This window comes from Echiichthys vipera (genome assembly GCF_963691815.1).
Source record: "Echiichthys vipera genome assembly, chromosome: 17".
In the NCBI taxonomy this organism is placed as follows: Eukaryota; Metazoa; Chordata; class Actinopteri; order Perciformes; family Trachinidae; genus Echiichthys; species Echiichthys vipera.
The window spans coordinates 14,817,066-14,841,087 of NC_139842.1; the positions used below are offsets into that span (position 1 = coordinate 14,817,066).

The window sequence follows — 24,022 nt, forward strand, 5'->3', positions numbered from 1 at the left end:
CTTGACTTTCAGTTGGCAGTGATTCCTTTCGCTGTCCTGATCAAATTGGCAGTTTCTTGCTTGACCCATATTACACAGTCATTCACACACTTGCACATACATACAGTTTACACACACACACCCACCCACCCACACACACACACTGCACAACATGATGCAGTACATAACATGCACATACACAGATATAAATACAAACAGTTTTTCAATAAATGCACTTCTGTGTCCGCAGCGCTCTGCTTTGAAAATAGAAAGGTGCATAAATAAAACATTCCCATCATTCTAGAAAAGGTCCATGCAAGGCCAGCACCTGTCTGCCACCCGAGCCCAAATGCGGAGAAAATTTGAGGGCCATGTGCCATCTGGCTGCATCCCTTTCCATCTCACCATTTCTTGATTTCGGCTCCTCTCTCAACAGTGTGTGCTGTTGTTTCTTCTTTATCTTGGCAGTGTTCTGACAGTATCTTTGTCTTTTTTTTGTCTCTCACAGATGGGTGCTGTCCTGTGTATCGAACCTGTGGCTCTCTGAGATCCCAGCGCTGCACTTCCTGCTACTACCCTGATTGGGCACCAGAGAGAGGGGGTCTGGTCTGATCAGGTACCTACAGATGTTGCACAGACACGGAGCAATTTTAAATCTTTGTGTTTATTTTACAGTGCAATCAATTACATATGGCATTGTGTACTCACACAACATCATGCAGCTCCAGTCTGGTATCTGGAGAAGGGTTGATGAGGATATACGACAGTCTGTTCCCTTGGTCTGTCATCCCATCTGACACAGGAAGAAAAGAGACGAGTGTTGCAGGAAATAAAACAGGCACAGGATATACAGCAGGCTGTGCAACATCCGTACACAGAATAGAGGCTTCGTTACTGAGTCACAAGACAGGAAGATACATTTAGATAAAAATGGACACAAGCAAAAACACCAGCAGGGGTGGAAGAAGCACTCAGATCCTTTCATTAAGTAAAAGTACAAATACAACAAACAACAAAAATGTTTTGTTACGGAAAAAGTCCTGCAGTCAAATGAGTTAAAAGAACAGTAAAATAACAGTACAGCATTATTATCAGCATCAGTGTACTTGAACTACGCAAGAATGTGATATTATTCGATTTTTTATTGTGCATGTAGCATTATTTATTGTCGTAGCTTGTTGAAGTGGAGCAAGTTTTTGCTAAGGTGTCACAAGCTTAAAAAGAGGTTGGTTTAATCTTTAACAATGCGCTGCATTTTACAAGTTTATCCTTTGTTAATTTACGTAAATCATAATTTGTAGAGTAACTAATAACTATAGTTGTCAAATACATGTAGTGGAGTAAAAAGCACAATATTTACTTCTGAAAATGTACATGTATAAAGTAGCATAAAATGGAAATACTAGAAGTACAAATGTAGAACGAAAATAAGTACAAGTAAAGTACAAGTACCTCAGAATTGTATTTCAGCACACACTTGAGTTAATGTACTTTGTAACATTCAAGTGGTAATAAACTTGAGATCAGGAGCAGAATACTCACTGAATCCAGTTGGAGAAAGGCCCAAGTGTTTCATCCTCGTTTTCACCAGGGCGTTGAGTTCCTGCCTCTCAGAGCGCCTGAACAGGGTCAGTCTCTGCTGGTTGATCCTCTCTGCCGCACTGCCTGGACCCCCCTTGGCCCCGCTGGAGCCCCGACCCCCCTTCCTGCTCAGTCGCCGTGCCCACTGCATGCTTTTCCTCCTGAGCAGCGGGTGGTCTGAGGAGTGGGAGGAGGTGGAGATGGGCTCTGAGGAGGTGGAGTTACGGTGAGCACTGGATCGGGACAACAGGGGCTCTCTGGGCTCTCTGGTGTCCTCGTAGTCCTCCACTGTGATGGATACCTGGGACTGTGACACACAACACACACACACACACACACACACACACACACACACACACACACACACACACACACACACACACACACACACACACACACACACACACACACACACACACACACACACACACACACACACACACACACACACACACACATCATAATCACATATCCACTGACACATACACACGTTTAATTTCCTTCCTATCACATGTTTCAGCATCACTATTTTATTAAGTCAGTTCTTCACCAGTGTTCTCTGATTTTTTTAAATAAAGAGAAATTAATACTTGATCATTCTTGAAATGAATGATGAAAAAGATACACTGTCTTGCATATAATGAATATTACATTAAGCATTTTTTTGTGCAACATATCCACCATGCCCCTAGTTTATGGTTTAAAAAATGAATATGGGAAATTAACTGGGCAACTTGTTACTGCATCGTGTCTAATATGTAGATTTCTTTCTGACTATGCGAGGTGTTTTCTGTTACTTTTATGTCTGTCTCGTGTGATGAATACACATGTCAAAACTAAAATCTGACTCCTCTCAACTCTTTTGTATTGTGGCTTGTAAAGAACATTACAGCCTCCAGAGGGTGCTAGCAGGGCTGACTTGAGAGTTATGTCTTGCACACAGTTGTCCGCCCCAATCCAGGGCCACAGCATCAGCTGACCTCAGAGACTGGAAGCTTATGTGCCTCTGTCCTATAGATGCCTATGGGAATGTCTCCAGTGGAAGAGCACAGCTTCTGGTAGAGCCTGCCGTAGGTGCGGATCCACAGGTCGTCCTCTGTAATTTTCATCTAGAGACAACACAATAAGTCAGCCTCAGGGGAACCTCACAGTCCAAACAAACTAATTTTCAAGCTGTTTTCATCCACGCACTTACAGCACAAAGGAAACCTGAGCCAGGCATGGAGTCTAAACCCAGCAGCAGCCTGGTGATGGAGATCATGTAGTCCTTCACAAATGACTGGCAGGAGAACACAGCATACAGGTCAATAGAAACATATCATCTTTGGCATTTTGCTATGTTTTGTTTTTCAGTCAAAGTGAAGAGTTTGTGTCTGAGGTACCTGGTAGAGGAGAGTGTCTAGCATGCTGACACTGAACACCTTCCCTGCAGAGAAGGGTAGGCGGAACATAAACACCAGGTTGGACCCCTTCTCCCTTTCCTTCTACAGATCAAAAAGATACACGCACACACACACACACACGCACGCACGCGCACACACACACACACACACACACACACACACACACACACACACACACACACACACACACACACACACACACACACACACACACACACACACACACACACACACACACACACACACACACACACACACACACACACACACATTTCCCCCGATTACACTAGTCTTGGTAGACATGAAATGAGTTGTCCATCTGTGTTCAATCTGGAAATACATTTTAATATGTGATCTCAACAATAACCAAATTACTTATTTGTTGATAAATGTTATTGGGGTGGAAACTCATTAGCTGCCACACAGAGAGCAAAATTAGGAGAATTTAAAAAGGCTACAATGAGTTACAAATGTCCACTGCAAAACTTTACAGTGGATGTATTTCTACAATCACTGAGAATACTAAATAAAAGATGCCTTTCATAATGCATAACAGTATGCCGCATTTGTCCTCATTGTTTTTTCATTATGACCTCTAAAGTCTGTGTGAGGAAAATGCAAGGAAAGAAAATGGGAGTTTGGGGGGTATGAAGCTTTTACCTTTTCCAGTTTGGACAGAGCCAAAGAGTAGTGGTCTTTGACTTTGAACTGCATAAAGCGCATGTTGGCCGGGTGGGTGAGCTCTGTGATGATACTAAGAGCTGGGAACAGTCTGGGAGGAAGAAGCACAGAGACAAAGAGACAATAATGTGTAATATAAAAACGAGATGTATGAGATGGTAGAGCAAGTTTTGGCAAAGCAGACCTGAAGAGGGTCTGGACATTGACAATTGTTTTTGCATCAGCCATGTAGTCCTCCTCTGCAATCATGGAGCTCTCCTTGTCAACCACCACCATTGTGTCGGCGAAAGTAACTCCACATCTTAGCAAACTGTCCAGGCTGTGGAGCGTGTGAGACAGAAGGACGATTTGGAAAGAATAATGGAAAAATTAAAGAGTAATTTAAGTCATTTGAAAGTTGCAAAAGCACACATATGAATAAAGATGAATAAAAGAGAGTGGAAGACATAAATAAATGCGCGTGAAGCTTTTGTCTTTCTTACTTGTCGATGGAGCCCACTGTGTAGAACACCATGGGGAACCAACAGATTGCCTCTAGAAAGTCTGCTTCAGGTCTGAACCAATCAAAACACAAATACACTTGAGATTCCTAGAGATTTATACGTGCCGTGATGAAGAGCGAACAGCCCACAGAGACAGAACCCTGTCATTCAGCCTAAGAAATACAACACAGCCAAACTGCCTGCAGAGGAAGCTGAAAATAACAGCACTACTCTGTGACTGGAGTGACTCAGAATTGTATTGCCTTTTTATTGGATTTCACTCTCATTTGGCTGACTGCGTTTTTGTACCAGCCACAATACACGACACAGGATTGTGGAACACATTGTCCTGAAAGCATTCAGCATTTCACAAATTATGTTTACGGTGACCTTAAGTAGCTCTGTTTTTCTCCTCCACTGGTTACTTAAGGAGGAACCCATTTTACCATTCTAGGTCACCTAGATGTGTAGTGTACTGTAGCTGTTGAGCTCACAGCAAGAATTTCGTGTTTAACCAACATGAAACCTTTTTCAGTGTGAGGGTGTGTTTTCAGGTCTGGGCCGTTTATTGTTTGCAGACTATGCGGTTGTATAAAACCTTGAAGCCACCAGGGGGCCCTAAAGCTGTCATTTTAGGCCATTTTACAGGAATTTAAATCTTAAATGCATGCCCCAGGACCACCTTAAAGGGGTTAGAACCCCCCCACCCCCACAGTTTCACAAAATAGCATTTTGCCTTAAAGTAGATATGGCCTTGTTTCAGCACGGCCTTCACATCACACCAAATAATGTAGAATTATCCTCACATGCTCTCCAGCAGCAGCACGATGGGGTTGAGCTCCTTCCTTGGCCGGTAATAGGCCCGTAGAGGTACAATAAAGTTGTACAGACCGTTTCCCGCGCTCTCCGCGGACACAATGATCAATTTGTTTTTGAAGCCATAGGAGCGGGCATCCTCAAAAAGGGTGTGGTGACAAGCCTAGGAGAGAAACGGAGTGGTCATGGAAGATGAAAGCAATGTGAACTTAAACGTAAAATCAAGCTAGCAAGCCATTTAAAAGGGGACATATTCTGCTGATTTTCAGGTACTTGTAATTTTAGTTTCTACTAGAACATGTTTACATACTTTAATAGTCCAAAAACCCATTATGTTTCTCATACTGTCAGTCTGAATATACCTGGATTCAACCTCTGTCTGAAACACTCCGTTTAAGTTCCTGTCTCTTTAAGGCCCCCTCCAGAAATAGCCCAGTCTGCTCTGATTGGTCAGCGTTTCTGGGTCTTCCACATACACTCTTGGCATCTCTGCACTGTCATTGCAGCTAGGTAATGACTGTAACAGCACTATAGTGGCACTTTTGTATCTAAATATAATATACTTATGACATCAAAACCGTATGGAAGTCCTGACAGCTCGTTTAAAGGCACTGTTTTTGAATATGGGCTGTGTGTATTTCTCTGTACTGTAGATTGAGCGCTTTGATACTTTCACAGTATATAGCACCTTGATCTTCCTTTTAGGATATAAATCCCCTACCTTATCCATACGCAGGCAGCAGAAAGGCATCTTTTCTTGAAGAAGGTGACACAGCGCAGGTGAGCTGCCGATGTATGGAGAGTTCAGAGGGTATCCCTTCACCCACCTGTAGCACAATCCCACAGTTACATCTGAGCAAGTTTACACTCAAATATTGTATCATGAAAATTCAAATCTTTATGACTTACTCGCAGTGTCGACCCCACCAGTGGGCGCTCTCATCTCTATCACTGTCCTCCTTGCCCTCTTCTCCTCCCTCGTCTTCTGACTGATCTCCGAGCAGGTCAAAGGTGGGGTTGTTGACACCGTCCACCAGCTCCAGGACGGGGGCGATGCTGTGCCGCCTCTCTTCGGCTGACTCTCCCATGGCAGGCAGGGCCAAAGTGTTGGCGCCACCCATCTCCGTCCTTGAGCTGCTCCTGCTTCCCCTACCGCTGCCCAGTACGGTGCTCCCCGGGTCCTGGCCTTCTGGGCTGCTGTCACTGGAGTCCTGCAGGTCGATGGCTACTGTGCCTGTAACATACACAGCCATGATGATCATCGTGGCAGAGATCGAGCTAAAGGTTCAAACACAACATATATTTGCACAGATCCCTGATAATAGTATCCCTGTAGTGAAAACATTGAAAAATAGTGAGCCATACAGTTGCATTGTTGTCCATTAGGTGGTGTGTTTGAAAACCCCACAGTATCTGACATTTCGGTTCATTTGGCAGTTGCTCTTATCAAGTGTGACTTATAATCAGATATATGTTAATTCCTCTGAAAAGCTATGCATATTTTTAAATCATCCAGATAGGCTTCAAATGTGAGAACTGCATTAATTCTGACAGCTGTGACTGTGCTGATGTCTAAGACAGTTTAATGACAGGTTTGCATGTTTGACCAACATAGAAACTGCAAACAGAAGGTCAGTGTGTAAATGTTACACAGTCGTTGTGCCTGCACATCTGACTGACCCATGCTGGCAATGATGCTGTGGACTGGCAGGCGGGTAAGTCCATGGTAGATGGTTGGGTGAACTCCTCTGGTATTTCCTCCTGTGCCGCCCCACGATGGCTCCCTGTGGCCCCTGACAAATGCTGAGTTCTCCTCTTTGGAGATATTGATGTAAAAGCACATGTCAGACACCCCCATGATGTGGCAGGGACCTGGGTTCAGCAAGATGTTGGTGGTGTCCAATCTGCGCACTCCGATCAAACATACTCCATACCTGCAGCAGGGCAAAGGTCAGCTCTGAAGAGTGCAGGTCGGTGTGTGTTCTCTTTTCTTGGCCTTTTCACATTATGACTTACTTTTTGTGAGCATGAAAGGAGGCAAAGGTGAAACTCTTGCCCTGGTATTCCCCGAAGAATTTACTTTCCTCCAGGCGGATGTGATGCACCTCATTGGCCGAGCAGCGGCGGTAGGTTCGGTGCCACTGGTCTGCTGAACATGCACCGCCCTCCCTGAGACAGACAAGCAGGATTGATTGGCCATGTGGCGAAAGATTGACCTTTAAAACACGCAGCACAAAGTACCCAGATTTGCCCCAGGGCCACACACTGGAAGATTTTCCAGTCAAGGTTTCAACATCTTGCATCTCTGTCAGTGCTGCCGATCAATATTACAATCAGCAAATGGATATACACAAGGACACCCAGTCTGTTTAAACAATAGGTCCCAGATGAACTGTGTATTCACACAGTTAAGTGGACAGAATGTTTCTCTGGGGGAATATGGCTTTAGATGCGTTGGTTAAAGAGGTGAGCATGAATGGATGAAGGGTGTGGGGGCAGTGTGAACGTGGGTAGCCTGCGACAATGACTGCATTATCTATTCAAGTGTTAAAGCCAATTTGGAGTTTACAGGAACTACTGTAAGTGCAAGGCTGGAGAGGAGGAGGACGACTCGTGTAATGGCCAATAAACCAGATATATAAGACCAGATATATAAGTGTACTTATGAAACACGCTGCTTTTAATTGTTGAACTCATCAGACACAAGTTATAGCTTATATGAATTAGCATTTATTTAAAGTATAAATTCATGTATTTTCACAAACAATGAGTCTGTAATTTGTGTGTTCCTTGCATAGTTGAAAAAAGCAGGTCTACAGTACTTCCTTGTGTACAAGCCTTACTGAAACAAATCTTTGGTTGGCTTTTGTGGCACTCTCCTTTTTGTTTATGTTAGGATCAGTCTGGTCTGATTGGTCAGCATTTCCAGGTCTCATATCATTTTAAGGTACATACTTACTACTACTAAGTTTTACTACAAAAACATGTTCACATACTTTAATGTTTAAAAATGAAAGTGCAAACCTCAAGAAAAAGCCCAGTCTGATGGAGTGCAGAGATTACATCTCTTCACCATGATTGTAGCCGGGGAATGACTCTAACGGCAATTTCTACCTATTATTTAGAATATTGGTGACATCAAAACTGCACAGAAGTCCTGACGACTCATTTAAAGGCACATTTTCTGAATACTGGCTTGGTGTTTTGATACTTTCACAGTATTTTTATAGCACCTAGACCTGCTTTATAATAAAAAAAGTACTTTTTACAATATAGGACCTTTAGGAAAGTCAAATAAATACCAAAATGTAACCCAAAAAAGGAGCGGAGGACATCTAGTGTCAACTCTTTAACCCCAAATAAGACAACAAACTTGTACCATTTTAACACTTCTGCTATCATGTGATAATTATCATAAGGACTGACTAAGTATCTAAGATCTTGGGCATCAAATAATTTCCCCAAATAACATTCTGCTGCATTTTATAATGTCTCCTTTAGCGATAAATCAAACTTATGAGAAAAAAAAACAAATAACAAACTTTCCCTCCTTCAGCAAAATCTCCTCACAGTATCACTCAGCACAGCGTATCAAACTATGGAAGTTGACATATCACAGTATTCCTAGGTGTGAATAAAAATCAGATGAATCCTACCTGTTAAGGGCTTGAAAGGCTCCTACACGTTGCTTGAAGGCCTCTTGGGGCGCCGTTCTGAAAATAACAGGGAATAAAGTCGACAGTGAGGAGACCTGAAGCAGCTCACTTCTTTTCACTAGATCCGATGTATATTTGACCCTCAAGACCGTACTGTGAACAATCAAATGAGTGAACTCACTGTCCTCTGGAGGAGTGGATCAATAGAGTGATGAGCGTAGAGGTACCAGGGCACACACAGTTTAAAGCCAGCATGGCGTACTTAAATTCTTCCTCACACACCACATGATCTGCACACACAGAAAACAATAAGTGACCAAGGCCAGCAAAACATTAACACATCCTGCTCCATAAAAGTCTCAACTCCAATAATGCTGCAGTGAATACAAATGGAATGGACTCTCCTGGCTTTAGTCAGTGTGTGTGGGTGAGTGACAGAGACAGTTAATGGCTTTTCCATTATATAAATCCAGATGTAACATGAAGGCGTCACAAGCTATCTCACTTATTCCTTGGTAATATCTACACGTACAGATTGCAGTTTTAGTGAAAACTGTTCACTTTGTGGATTGACTGGGATATTTTTTCCAGAAACACGTATTGCAGAGGTTTTTACAAATGTTTTTGTTTTTAGTTTGCTGAGCTAGTGATGAAGTTAGGGGAAAATCATCCATCCAGGGAGGCTGGAGTCGATCCCAGCTGACATCGGGCGTGAGGTGGGGGTGCACCCTGGACATCATCACGTCTATCGCAGGGCACATAGAGACAAACAACACTCACATTCACACCTACGGGCAATTTAGTGTCATCAATTAACCTAACACATGCATGTCTTTGGACTGTGGGAGCAAGCCGGAGAACTAGGAGGAAAACCCACACAGACACGGGGAGAACATGCAAACTTCACACAGAAAGGCCCCAGCCCCACAGCGGTAAAATCAACCAACAACTATTTTGACAATTACAGTAAATTAAATATGCAAAATATATTGCTGATAGTTTTTCAAATGTGAAAATGCGCTGCTTTCATCAGTATAAATTTAATATTTTGGTGATTTGATCGTGGGTGCGTACAGTACTCTGGCTAAGGAGGTAGAGCAGGTCCCTCCACTAATCAAAAGATCAGCGGTTTAGTGCACAGCTCCTCCAGTCTTCATATCAAACTGTCCTTGGGCAGACACTGAACCCCAAATTGCTGCCGAAGGCTATACCATTGGTGTGAATATGTGTATTAATAATGAATAGAACAGGTGGCACCTTGCATGGCAGCCAAAGTATGATTGTATGTGAGAATGTGTGAATCTGGCAAGTAGTGTCAAAAGCACCTTGAGTGGTGAGAACCTTGGGCACTGGAAATGTGATGGGAATTTTTCACAGTTTCACATTTTAATGACCATTAATTTTAATATAATATCTTTCTTTTAGCACCACAGATGAAATTGTATTCTCTGGCATGTGTCAGGTGGGAGCATGGACTTCAGAGATGTATGTCTAAAATATAAACCTAAGCAGATAGAACTACTTCCTACTGAGAAAAATATTCCAAATAAAAACAGTTGTTGCTGTTGTTGTTGTTGTTGTTGTTGTTGTGTACTCTGTTACAAACACAAACAATGAAGCATGCATTTCATTTAGAAGACCGTTTTAATATGTCTGTATCTTACCACTAAACACAAGCGCACACACACAATCAAATATTGTCACTATCTGACGTTGGAAAATATGTCAATTGATGTTTTTCTGACACAAATGAGTCAAGCAGACAGCTGTGTCAAAAACCCTCCATCAATCTCTCCCCGTTTACTCTCATGGGATCAATTCTATGCCCCCCGCTGTGATCCACCCCTCAGTTCATGGAGGGCGATGAAGACACAGCAACAAGCCAGTGATTCAGTGTCAGCCTTATTAAACGGCCCTTCATTCACATCATCTGAGACTTAAAGCAGTCCTGCCTGTGAGCCAACCAAAGCGATCTGAACAAACACAAATGACACTGCTCTCATTTACCTGTCGCCACACAGCCTTTTCTTTGAAAGGAAAAACCAATAGAGCAATTAATTTTTGTAGTAAGTCAATCAGTGAATCAGGTGCAGGGAGCATCCATTTCCCCAGCTGTGTAATTCTTGATTACATTATCCTCAGTGATGAGCACACAAGCATATTATGGCTGCCTTATTTACCAACAATGTTGAGCTAGGTCCTAACAGCACAATATGTGCTCTGTATTAGGAAATAATTGGTGACCACCGTCAGAGTCTGATATGAAACATCAGCCATCAAGCCAGCTGAGATTTAAATGCAATTTATAATAAATTTGAAGCTGAGCAGGTGAGAGGTACAACAATTAAAACAGCTGATTGTGGATCTTCCATTAAAGTACCAATGTTCTTTTAGCGCAGAACAAAACATCATAATGCAGCTCACACACAAACACAGTAGCCTCTTGCTATTCAGCCTGTGAATTTACACACCAATGGGTCTCTGAAAACCCGCAGAGCATAAGAAAAAAAAAAAACATTGATGCTGCATCTATGGAGCAACAGCATTCATTATCGTTACACACACATTCCAGTATCTCAGCAAAAACACATCTCTAACTCCCACAGACACAGCAGTGACACACCAAATTGAGTCTTTTTCAATATCCAATTTCCAAAGTCCTTCTTCACCACTGTGATCCCTTCACTTTCCATCTTCTTCTATACTTACTGTTCACCACAGCCCTCCATCCTTCGGGTACATGGACCCAGACCAGGAGAGAAACCAATTACAGATGTCCACACATACACACACACACACACACACACACACACACGCAAGCACGCACGTATGCACGCACACACACACACACACACACACACACACACACACACACACACACACACACACACACACTCACACACTCACACACACACACACACACACACACACACACACACACACACACACACACACACACACACACACACACACACACACACACACACTGTCTCTTTCAGCCACCCTCGCTTAGAAGACTGTAACCATGTCCTCAGACTGCTGTCTCTTATCACAGACTGCTATTAAAGAGGCATGCGGATATGGTGTGTGTGTGTGTGTGTGTGTGTGTGTGTGTGTGTGTGTGTGTGTGTGTGTGTGTGTGTGTGCAGATGTGGTCATTTGCACCCTCTGCAGGAACACAATTAACACCTGTCCACAGGTCCATGCAGGTTAAGCTAATTAAATCAGTAAGCTGTTATTGTTTTTGTAAGTGAGCTGCTATCAACACCGTGCGGCTACAATGAGCAAAGCTCAGAAAGGGCAACTGGCTATAGTCTTGCAAAACATAAAGTTGGGAGATAATCAATCGACACCCAATTCCGTGTTGTTACTCGAGCACCTCAGGGTTTCCTGCCCTGCTGCAGCATCACACCAACATATCTTTTCTAATGAACGCTGAGCTGTTATGGAGCTGTTCTTGCCGATCAGATTAAATGTTGTATCCCTTGCTCATTAATGCCTCCCACACTAGCACTTAGTGGGTACTGTATATTCCAAGTGGTGTCAAAACATGGCATCTGTACTTACAGTGGTGTCTATGTGTCTGCATACTGATTTGGTCTCCGAGTCGAAGACGGCGACTTCATGGTCCAAGGGACATTATAGTCAGTTGCTTTCTTAAAGGAATGCTTTACCACCAGAATGATCATTTGTATAGCAATTACTCTCGTCATGGTACGTTGAATTCCTGAAGAAAAACTTTTTTTTTTTCTCACAAGCCTCCAGAGTGAACAAAGAATCTGAGAACTGAGAAAAGTCTTCATTCCTTGTTCACCGTGGAAGCCTGCGAAAAAAAAGGAAGAAAGAATTCAAGGTGACACTGGGTGAGTTATTGATGCACAAAGGAGCACTTTGAGGGTGAAATATTTCTTTACTTTCCACAAGGAATTTATCATTCATAATCATGGTTATTGTCTATTTCATACACGGCCGACGTCAATGTACGATAAAACGCATATCCATGTTACAGCTGACGCATTCCTTTTTTCATTGCTTTTAGCTGGAGCTAATTGATAATCACATAATATAGCACTGGTGTAATCATGAACATACATGAATTTATACCCAACAATTCCTGCCCGAGTAATAACAAAGGCCTCAGTGTGGCTGTGGCAGTGAGGGGTTAAGACAGCACTGCAGGGTCAAAGGAGGATCTCCTGTGGGAAAAGTTCTTTCAGCCAGGTAGCAAACTCCTCAAAAGAAGGGGATTTTCTTTGCAAAGCCACTGGAGTAAAACGTTAATTATTGATGGAGACAGCTGGGATGAGGGCGGCAAACTAGAATTGAGTTCTCAAAGGGCTGTAGGCAGAGAGATGTGTGTGTGAGAGAGAGAGAGAGAGAAAAGGGTGAGTAGATAGAGAGAGAGTTTGAGTCCTCTTCTTTCACCCGCAGCTGATTGACTTGCATCTTCCATTGAGCAGGACAAGACAAGACGCTCTCCAGAAGGCAATGTAAAAACTCACAGAAACCCTTCAAGGGATGAGCCAATCTGTCCAGCTCTTCCTCCGAGCTGGGAGGACGGAGAGATGTCCGTAGCAAAGCCAATTTTCAGGCTTACAAATGACAAGATGACTTACTTGGGTAGACATAGTGAATGGACAAAATGAAAGTTCAGACAGGACCACTCACTTATGTCATTGTAAGGCAGCTAAATAAAATGAATCACCCATCTGTTACCACACACACCTCTAGTCACAAATTGACTGTCAAACTGGGCCATTTTTTAGTAGGTGTCATCACATTTTTATCTACATTCTTGTGTAATCCAATAAAAGTAGTACCGTCCGAACAAGAACAGACACACACACACACATACCCTCAGCTGACACCTCAAGTCACTGTCAGTGTATTTGATCCCGCACACCCTTGCTCACCTGCAAATTTGACATGGAACTTGTTCTCCGGCTTGAGAATCTGGACGTACAGGGGACAATTAGGAGCAAAGTCTTTCACCGCCCAGGCTCGGAGGATGGTCTGATGATCCTGAGAAAATTGGAAGCAGAGGGGAGAAGAGATGGATAGAATGAGGAGACAGAGGAAAAAGAAAGAGAAACCCATCATCAGCTACATCACATTGTAGCTTCTATTTAATAATATTCTTAAACCACTGACTGCACAGAGCATCCAATGACCCTTGCAACAGTTCAGAGTAACACAACTCTGACATCTTTCTACAAAGACGTATTCAATGCTGCACAGAACACGTGGTGAGGCCATGCAGAAAAGTAAGTCAAATGGACCCTGAGATAGCTGCTGAAGATTCAGTCAAAGGTAAAACAAGAGTTAAGAGTTAAAGCCATGCTGGCAGCTCTGTGAGACTGTACTCTGGCACAGTGGCACTTTGAACTTTACCGTTTTCTAAGTTTGCTTTATTCTGTAAAGCACTGATGAAAAAAAAAAATAAAACTTTAAATAAATAATTTCTTGCCTTAATAAAGATATTTGAACAAATAAAAAATTGTGACCTGATGATGATACAAGAGACACCAATAAGGGATCACTGTAATAGAGTTCATCGCTTTCTGTTGTTTGCTCATATTCGTATAATTGATTTTTTTTCTTTTTCTGTGTTTCTTTTACTTTCAGCTTCAGTCATTTTTACTGTGTGAAAAATCACCAGCCATAAAACAAAACTTAAACCACTATTGAGAGTGAGTTAAATCCACTTGTTTCCACAGCTGCTTCAATGCTGTTTTATGTAGCAAATTCCCTCCAGAAAACTATTAAAAGCAAATAACAACGAATCTGAATTTGTTTTAAGAAGACAAACCTACATTTTAAGGATTATTATCAGGCAAAGTAAAGGTCTTTGTTTTAATTGTATTCATTTTATAATTGGTTTATTTACTGCTCGGAGAAGGAGACAGGACATACTGTATATTGCCCAATATGTATCAAAATGACAGTGAATGAACTAGACACACATGCATACACACGTATAGGATATACTGTATAATAATATAGATCAATAAAATACATTGGTTTTAATGTTGTGTTGATGTTTATTTTTCTACTTGTTATGTGCCGTCTATACTCTTGGAAAAGTTGTGTTTTGATGCTTTTGCAATACTGTTACTAAAACTTCAATGCTAATCAAGCAATTGGAATTTAACCTGAACTGAATTGAATTGCATTTATTTTATTTTATTTTGGTAAGCAGTCTTAATATGGATGTTTTGCAGTGTGAGGAGTCATGGTGATACAGAGAAGCAGTGGGGCACGTACAGCAGCAATGCGGTCCACTTCAAACCGGTTACTGAGGATAAAGCAGGCCTCAGCATCGTCCATCCTGCAGGCAGTTAGTAGAGCATGTGGCCATGGGAGCAAGAGAGAGAGAGAGAGAGAGAGAGAGAGAACGAGAGAGAGAGAGAGAGAGAGAGAGAGAGAGAGAGAGAGAGAGAGAGAGAGAGAGAGAGAGAATATCAGGCAAGTGATGAGGAGAGAAGACATGAGAAGGAGGATGTTGTCATGTTATTGAAGGAGAAGACAAAAGAGAAAAAGCAGCACAATAGAACAATAAACGAACCAATGTCTTTCAAGCCCACGCTATTTAGTGTTGAGATAGTAGGAGGCGAGGAGACAATGAGATAAAAAAAAAGGCTTTTGCTCCTTTTCTTTCCCTGTGACAAAGGCAGTCTGAGGTTCTGCGGCTGTATTATCAGAGGACCAGGGGATAAACAATAAGCAATATGACTCAAACTGTAATTACAGTTGTTACTTCAGGCCGAAGGTGCTTTAGGTATTAATTATGAGCTCACGCTTCTGCCTGTGAGGCCTTTCATTTAAGGTGTTTAACTTACAGATGTAGGTCTGTTCTGCAAGGCTCGATTGTTGCAGAATTATTTAGTGAAAATAATGCTTCTTATGGATTTGTAGAGACAGATGGTCTATACATAGATAGATATGAAAAAATACATAACTCATACTATAAAATCAGAACCTTGACTGTTAGTTTTGGTCACTCACTTGGCCCTCATCAGGTCTTGGTCTTTGAGGGCAGAGCCCTGCAGGTAGATGACTCTCTGGGCCCACAGAGGGACGTGTAGCACCCTTCTAACCTGGACATCCATCTCTGCTGGGCAAAGGATCACCACATAGTAGTCCTACACACACACACACACACACACACACACACACACACACACACACACACACACACATACAGACACACACACACACACACACACACACACACACACACACACACACACACACACACACACACACACACACACACACACACACACACACACACACACACACACACACACACACACACACACACACACACACACACACACACACACACACAATTTGTATTGTGCCTGGAGAGGGTTTAACCACAAGCAAGATACAGTCACAGGTTTTTAATTTGTTCGTTTGCCAGTCTTCAAGAGAAAGGTGTTAAAGGTCCCATATCACGTTCGTTTTCAGGTTCATACTTGTATTTTGGGTTTCTACTAGAGCATACAGCATTACATGTTTTAATGTTCAAAAACACATTATTTGTTCTCCTTTTTTTAAGTGACATACTGTCTGGTTGAATATTCCTGTATTCACCCTCGGTCTGAAAGGCTCCATTTTAGCACCTGTCTCTTAAAGCCCCCCTCCCGAAAAAAGCCCAGTCTGCTCTGATTGTTCAAGGTTTCAGCATCTGGACTCTCAGTGTCTCTGCACGGTCAATGCAGCCGGAGAATGACTCCGGCTGCATTGATAGATAGAATGACTTTCTATCTATAGTAGTATTATTGTGACATCACAACAGTACGTAAATCCTGACAACTCATTTAAAGGCACTGTGCTTTTAAACGAGTCATCAAGAATTACAGGCTTTGAGAATTTCTCTGTGGTTTAAGAATTTTAACGCATTCACTGTATTTAAATGGCACCTCAACCTGGTTATTAATACATTTCTAATTTTTATAATATGGGACCTTTAAATAATATGTAACTGCCAGAGGGAACACTCTAGTTTATGAATCATTCCAATATCTGAGTGATTGCATGATGAAAGAGGTTCCAGCTATGTTTAATGTAGTATAAACTCTTTCAAATACAAGCATTCACAACTAAAATGCAGTTGCAGTGATCACATGTAGTAAAATATCAGATTTATTTGTCATATATGGGTCTACTATTTATCCCTGTGCCATTAATCCTTGTCAGTTACTTGTCTTTAAATGTTTTATTCATTTTATCTGATTAATATTATTAATTTTTGTTTAGTAACTGGCCCCTGGTAACCTAACCTTTTGCAAAAGTTGCCCCCAGGCAAAGCAAGTTGAGCATCCCTGCCCTACACTCTAACCCTGTGCACTAACCCTTTTAAGTATTGAACAAGGATATGCACACATGGATGCACCCTCAAGCAAACACACATCTGCGCCAACATAAACAAGACGGCAGTTTTATCTGTGTTCAGGGGGAATTAATCCTTTGCTTTAACCTCAGCTGTTTGGGATACTTGAAGAGGATTAAAGACAACAAACAAACAAACAAACACAACATCCTCTTGTCCTACTTAAAGGTATACTTCACCCTCAAAATGATCACTTATATATATCAATTATATAGCAAAGAATGGTGAACAAAGGAGGAAAAACGAAACAATCACCAAACAAAAATGTTCTTCAAGAATTCAAGGTATAACTGGGTGAGTAATTGATGTACAAATGATCATTATTATTATTCCTTTGAAACCATTTGGTGAGACCTGTAGTCGGGGGTGAGCGAAGAACTCATTGAGGAAGTCCATGAGGAGGTCGATCTTGAGACAGCTGACACACAGCACCACGTGTTTCTCCGTCTGTGCCCTGTAGCGACTGTAGTTCCCCCCAGATTTCTGCCGCTCCATCCACAGAAAGGCCAGCTGCTCGAACTAAAGTCGGGATGACGTCCATCACATTCAACAGATGGAAATTGGATTAAGTTAGCTGGAATACAGGGAGGAGCCAGGTGGCTTAAGAAAAGAAAACAATGCCTTATATAGATGATTGATTTTGTTGGATTAGGGAGAGTGTTTGGGGGAGTTAAGAAAAGTGGTTCAGGATGGGGGCTGAATGGAACATGATAGCAGACATGAACAGAGAAAGGTAGGTTATGGAAAAAATAGCAGGCTTGAGCAAAAGTGCAGTTTTATGGAGTGCCCATACAGTGAGTTTTTGGAACGAAAATAGACCTTTTCAAGCTAGATGTTGCACCGATTTTGCAGCGATATGACTGCGCAAAGGTACTCAGAAGGCTGCTTTCCAAAACAAATAACTTTAACATTATTATGCGTTATTTCATTACATTGTAAACCAATTCTAGAAAGGAACACTGAGTAAATAAAGAAAACATAAAAGCTAAATAAACTGCAGTATGTTCAGAATTAGTCAAGTGCCGACAATTTAAATAAAGAACAGATTATTATTTTACAGTGAGCATATTGGTTTAAACTTTTTCATAGCACAGATCACTGTAGTTTGAAGTAAACAGTGTCCTCCTGTAACGAGCAGAGTGCAGGGAATGTTTCATTATAGAAAATGAGTCATAAATTTGCAAAAATCACAAATGAGGTTCTGATTAAGCAACAGAGTAAAATTGATACCATTCTCTTGTCTACAGTAACTTATAGAATAAAATGATAATACCTTAACTACAAAAGGGGTCATTTTTAAATCAGATTTCATTTCATCTCTAACGCGTGGCAGACATCACTCATCATTCACTCTCTTCGAAAACCCTTTGTACACCTGTCAAGAATTCCAAGTGACATGAAGCCGATACTAAACAGCCAGCTGAAATGGAGGTCGTCAGCTCCTGAGCAGCAACAGTGACAATGAACGGCTGATAATGTTGCGAAACATACCCCTCAGACACGTCAACAGAATTCAATAGACTGAGTGCATTTGAGTGCAGTTTTTCTCTGGGAAGTCTTTTTTTTAAGCTGAGATAATGTCAGCTCGTTAGATTTGTAAAAAAAAACACCAGGCCACACACATTTATATAACAATAGTGTTTTATTCAGCCATCATTTGTGTGCAGCCAGTTCTCGATGTCACCAACTGTGTCAGACTATTTTAATGCGCTATGATTTGTTTCAAGGAAAGTCTCCAAACTGGTGAAACAGAATTAGAAATTACCTAAATGGTTGGCTTTTTATCTCGTTTTCAGATCGATATCCTTTCATGGGCCAAAATTACACAAAATGACTTGTCAAGAGGTTCATTTCCTGTGGTGTGTTGGGTGGACAGGTATGGGGAAACCAATAGAGGCAGCGATAAGAAGAAGAACACAGCAGCTGAATCATGATGTGCATTGTGGCTCCCCTGTGAAGCCTGGAGACTGTTCATGGCCCACACACACACACACACACACACACACACACACACACACACACACACACACACACACACACACACACAGACACACAGACACACACACACACACACACGGGGGGGGGGCAGTTGCGGGGGTTAGGGGGGCCAGTTTCTAAATGTCAAGGGTTATTTATGGATGAAAGATGGGGGGGGCAGGATGACATGGGATCCGTGTCAGTGGTGCACAGATCGCCGTTTCTTTATGAGTCACTTTGTGCAAGTTAGGTGAAAGTATCTTCATGCCGGTGTCTTTTGTTTTTGTGAAGATATTTGCTACCATCCGGTCACAGCTGACGGGAAAAATAAAACATAATGCATGCGTAGGTTGCAGCCCTACACCTACTGCTTACGTGACACAATTTAAAAAAAGGAAAAGCTACCAAAGACGTGTGGTGAAATCCAATTTGCAACAAAATAAGAATGTCAGTAAACCAAAACATTTGTGAATAGTTCATCAGTAGTGTGTGAGTGTAATTTCCTGCCCATAAAGGCGTGTTAGTGTGTGTGTGTGTGTGTGTGTGTGTGTGTGTGTGTGTGTGTGTGTGTGTGTGTGTGTGTGTGTGTGTGTGTGTGTGTGTGTGTGTGTGTGTGTGTGTGTGTGTGTGTGTGTGTGTGTGTGTGTAAATGTTTCCTGTAGTTCTTTGTCATGAGGTTCCCTCTGTGGAACAGCTAAATGACAGGAGAGGGATTTGGGGAATTGAGCGAGTAAGCAAGACACTGTTCTCTGTGTAAAAATAGTGTTGTAAATCTATGTAGGATGCAATGAGTCATCACATTATTGTGCTAGGGCTACTTTACTGTAACAAGCTTACCAAAGAAAATGAATTGGCTTTTGCGGCCTGCAAAGCTATCCCATCTGTTTATTTTAGGAATTACTTTAAAGTGTTTCTAAATACTTTAAAAGGCAAGTCTGCACTCAGTTTATCTGAGATTGTTCTACCTCCATATTACCTAGCTGCTCCAAAAATATATATTGGAAATAAAATATGAAATTGGTGAGAAGTTGTTTTTTATTTTGCCTTCAGGGCTCCTCAAATCAATACTTTTTTTTTTTTTTTTCACCGTTAAAGGTCTCATTTTCAGGTTTATTACTTTATATTTTAGGTGTCTACTCAAATATGTTTACTCCCACAAATGTTCAAAAACATTATTTTTCTCATGCTGTCTCTCTGAATCGACCCTCTGTCTGAAACACTCCTGTCTCTTTATAGGTGCTGTAGTCGAAATTCTCGAAAAAAAAAATCGAAAATGTTGTCACCATATTGTTCTCACTGGCCGTTCCCCAACTCGTCAAATTGTTATAGATAGATATCGACGCACAAGATGCTCAAATACGATAACATGCATGCACAGCCGGACCAGCTATCAAAACAAACAAACAAACAGAGAAACTCAGATTACCACACACACACACACACACACAGACACACACACACACACACACACACACACACACACACACACACACACACACACACACACACACACACACACACACACACACACACACACACACACACACACACACACACACACACACACACACACACACACACACACACACACACACACACACACACACACACACACACACACACACACACACACACACATAGTGACTTCATTCACTGCTCAGGATGCTGTGACTTCACTTTAATGTAATTGCCCTGTAGCAGCACTTTCTATCTATATATAGACATCTGTGTACATATCTCTGTGGGTTGAGCCTTTTGTTCCTCTCACAGTATTTATGATACAATCTTGACCTGCTTTATAATAAAAAATCACATGGATATCTTACATTTTACACTAAGGGACCTTCAGAGCTTACTGCCATATAGTTGTTTCTTCTTCTAAATATTCATTGTTTTATCTACTGCCTGTGATTGCATTATCACCACTGTTTCCTCACCTGGATGGGAAGCACGATGAGCGCCACAAAGATCATGATGACAACCAGGAGCTGCGAGGGCCAGATTTGGGGGGTGACATCCCCGAAGCCCACCGTGGAGAAGGTGACCACGCAGAAGTAGAGCGAATCGAACAAGGTCAGGTTGTTGCCCGCTCGTTCGAGGTGTTGGATACCGCAGATGCTTATGTAGGTCGCATTGGATGGATAGATGGAGAAAGTAAGTAGAGGAAGTGAGCTTCACATCAGACTAGACATGCTAGGTGAAGTATAGGTGCCTGTGGGGGTCATTATACATGTGCAGCTGTCTTTCATGCCTGTAAGTGTGACGGTGAATACATGCTTGAGCGCCTTTTGTGGACACTTTTGTGTATATTTGTGTATATAAGTGTGCAAGAACAAGCTGTGCATATTATTGAATTCTTTAGGGGATAGATGAGTCAACAGGCAAATGTCAACCATGACATGGTCAGAGAGCTTAATTCATGCTGTGTGTAGGATCTTCTGGATTAGCTCAGGCTTTCACACCAGATGCGCAGCAAGCTGACACATTCTCCACTGCACTGAAGCGATTGCCGGTTGTCATTTCAAAGCACTATCTCACTCCCACAGTTACCAATTACCTCTCTGCCCTATGTCTTGACATCTTTTAGCATGAGGAAAAGCCTTACTCTCCTATATCAATTTTTTTCTTGTCCATCTCACCCCTCTTTTTGCTCCTTTCCTCACCCGGTCCACAGCTGTGACACCTTTCACTTCCTGTCCAACCTGTCCTTTTAATGTCTCTCTTTTCCCTCTTTTCTTTCCTGGTTGCCTCCCCCTATTCAGTTCAGAGTCAGCATTGAGGGCACCTACCATGTGAACATGAGGCAGACCAGCGTGCTGATGAGAATCACCACCTGGTTAAACATGGCTGAGTGCGTCCGTTGGATCGCCCTGTGGAGATCATTCTAGACAGAGACACGCACAGATGTAAGAGTATGGAAACCAACACTGCTCCAAGTGTGAGATTTGGATAAAAGGCAGTAAATGGATAGAAGGGATAAAAACATGGCGTAAAAATGCACTGAAAAAGGAAATGAAAATGGCAAAGTGTTGGAAGAGAGCAGGAAGGGAGACAGCTAATTAAAAAATGTGAAGCAAGCTTGGATGTCATGGGACAGATGAAGGCAGGGAATATGAAAAGCCCAAGGTGCAGGTTTAAATGTTTTCTGACTGATTTACCTTTATGGCAGAAAGAGCTGGTGAGCTGAAATGGCACAGACAGAAAGGGGCAATCGCATGCCAACGAAATAACATGCCGAGATGCAAGTAATGAAAAAATTGATAGGATATGGAGATAGTGCTTCACTCACTATCATGTTCTCCAAAGCGTGTTTGGCCAGCCAGCAATTCAGAAATACAGGAATGAAGAGATTTCTGAAGGAGGGCAAAATCACCTGTCAAGAAGAGAAAGTGTCAGTCTGCGGTTTTATTTTTTTAAATTTTTTTTTTTTTTTTTTGCATTTTTACAGTCTCAATGTACACAGTGTGATATCATTTCTGTATTAGGTGTCAAACGTGGTGTTCTTTCTGCTATGCCTGATTGCGGTAAGTCCTTCCACTCACAGTGATCATGAAGGGAACAGCGCTGATCATCTCCAGAATAAAGGCGACACGCAACACTTGCTCCCAAACGTTACCCTGGAAACACAAACCACAGACACACACACACACACACACACACACACAGGGGTCAGGGAACTCCATTGTCATGGCGACCTTCGTGAATTACCACGACAGAGAGAGGGAGGGGACAAATTGACCGGCTTTTACACAATAGAATTGATCGGGATATATAAGGGTTATACAACCTTATTGTGCCCCCTGAGAGAAGAAGCAGCATTACTTGGTTTCATCTAGGCTTTGCCTTTCAATTAGATGTCAACCATGGTTGTTTCTATGTGTCTGCCACATCGATATGGCTGACCTGAATCCGACTCGTGTAGGTGGACAGGCACGGGGTATGTCCACAGGCAGCAGTCAGCTCTAAATGCTAAGACCTCTAGCTTCCAGAGCAAGCTGCAGAGTGAGCCCTTTAAAGGCTTATAGCATCAGGTACATCAAAAATAGGGCAACCCCTTGGTGAATCCTCCCCCCCGCTACAGCAACACCAGGGCCTCCCATAAAGTCTTTCTGATGTGTCAATAACAGGGTGGTGCTAAGGAAGCCTCAATGCTCGCTGAGGAGTTTTCCAGGGGAGGAGCACCAGGGGAGCAAGGAAAACATCCGTTTAGTCGAGTGAACACGTGAACACGCAGAGGAGTGCACTATGGACAAACCCCACCCTCATGCATATTTGCGTGTCCACAAACACACGGTACACATGTAGACCTCCAGCCTGACCTCACAAAATGGAGTATAAATAACATGCCAGTTTGTTAAGTAATTTTGCGTGGTATCACAGTGTTTGTTTTTTGTTTTTTGAGTCTCATTTTACACCATTTAGTCGCACTGTGCTTTCAACTGTAAAATCTGAAAATCTCTTCCAAACCTTTTTTGGTAATTTACATTGAGTTGATTCTGTAACTTATGTAATGTAAGTTAACTTATGTAGCACACGTCCTTATTTTAAACAAAACCACAATGTCTTAGTTCTGTTGCATAAACATACAGTGCCTCTAGAAAGTCATGATGCCCTTTTGGAATAGTCAGTTTTTTGTTTTACAGTCTGAAATGATAATACATAAAAACATATTTATTTTTCCAGTGGGATTTACACATTTTGCCTTACAACATTCCAGTGAATTTTTTTTTCAAATTTTCTAAATTTCTGAAAATTATTAAGAAATGAAAACCTAGAATAGCAGGGTTGGAAAAGTGATGAGTCCCCAGATTTAATACTTTGTGGAGGCACCGTTTGCTTTGATTACAGCCATCTGTCTGTTTGCATATGTCTCTGCCAGCTTTGTGCACCTAGACTGGGAAATATTTCCCCATTCTTCCTTGCAGAACTGTTCGAGTTCAGTCAAAGACTGTGGTGAGCGGCGATGGAAAACTATATACTTTTTTACGTATTATCATATCAGGCTGTAAAACTAAAAAAGTGACTATTTCAAAAGGGTATGATGACTTT

The 24,022-nt window shown here is 42.0% G+C and overlaps 1 protein-coding gene across 1 annotated transcript in view; it reads right to left on the reverse strand.

Moving 5' to 3' along the window:
* Positions 1–404: 404 nt before the first annotated feature.
* Positions 405–24,022, reverse strand: part of kcnt2b (potassium sodium-activated channel subfamily T member 2b) — a gene marked incomplete at its 5' end in the record, with an annotated part of 38,442 nt that continues 14,824 nt past the window's right edge. The window contains 24 exons of the mRNA XM_083931421.1: positions 405–599; positions 688–772; positions 1,522–1,867; positions 2,541–2,669; positions 2,756–2,839; positions 2,943–3,044; positions 3,624–3,735; positions 3,829–3,963; positions 4,127–4,198; positions 4,933–5,105; positions 5,664–5,769; positions 5,852–6,176; positions 6,623–6,876; positions 6,959–7,111; positions 8,599–8,655; positions 8,780–8,888; positions 13,512–13,620; positions 14,863–14,926; positions 15,604–15,740; positions 17,351–17,515; positions 20,911–21,091; positions 21,763–21,857; positions 22,263–22,346; positions 22,516–22,590. Of these exons, the coding sequence (XP_083787547.1) occupies positions 482–599; positions 688–772; positions 1,522–1,867; positions 2,541–2,669; positions 2,756–2,839; positions 2,943–3,044; positions 3,624–3,735; positions 3,829–3,963; positions 4,127–4,198; positions 4,933–5,105; positions 5,664–5,769; positions 5,852–6,176; positions 6,623–6,876; positions 6,959–7,111; positions 8,599–8,655; positions 8,780–8,888; positions 13,512–13,620; positions 14,863–14,926; positions 15,604–15,740; positions 17,351–17,515; positions 20,911–21,091; positions 21,763–21,857; positions 22,263–22,346; positions 22,516–22,590 (3,270 nt within the window). The 3' untranslated portion in view covers positions 405–481. The remainder of the gene's footprint in view (positions 600–687; positions 773–1,521; positions 1,868–2,540; positions 2,670–2,755; positions 2,840–2,942; positions 3,045–3,623; positions 3,736–3,828; positions 3,964–4,126; positions 4,199–4,932; positions 5,106–5,663; positions 5,770–5,851; positions 6,177–6,622; positions 6,877–6,958; positions 7,112–8,598; positions 8,656–8,779; positions 8,889–13,511; positions 13,621–14,862; positions 14,927–15,603; positions 15,741–17,350; positions 17,516–20,910; positions 21,092–21,762; positions 21,858–22,262; positions 22,347–22,515; positions 22,591–24,022) is intronic.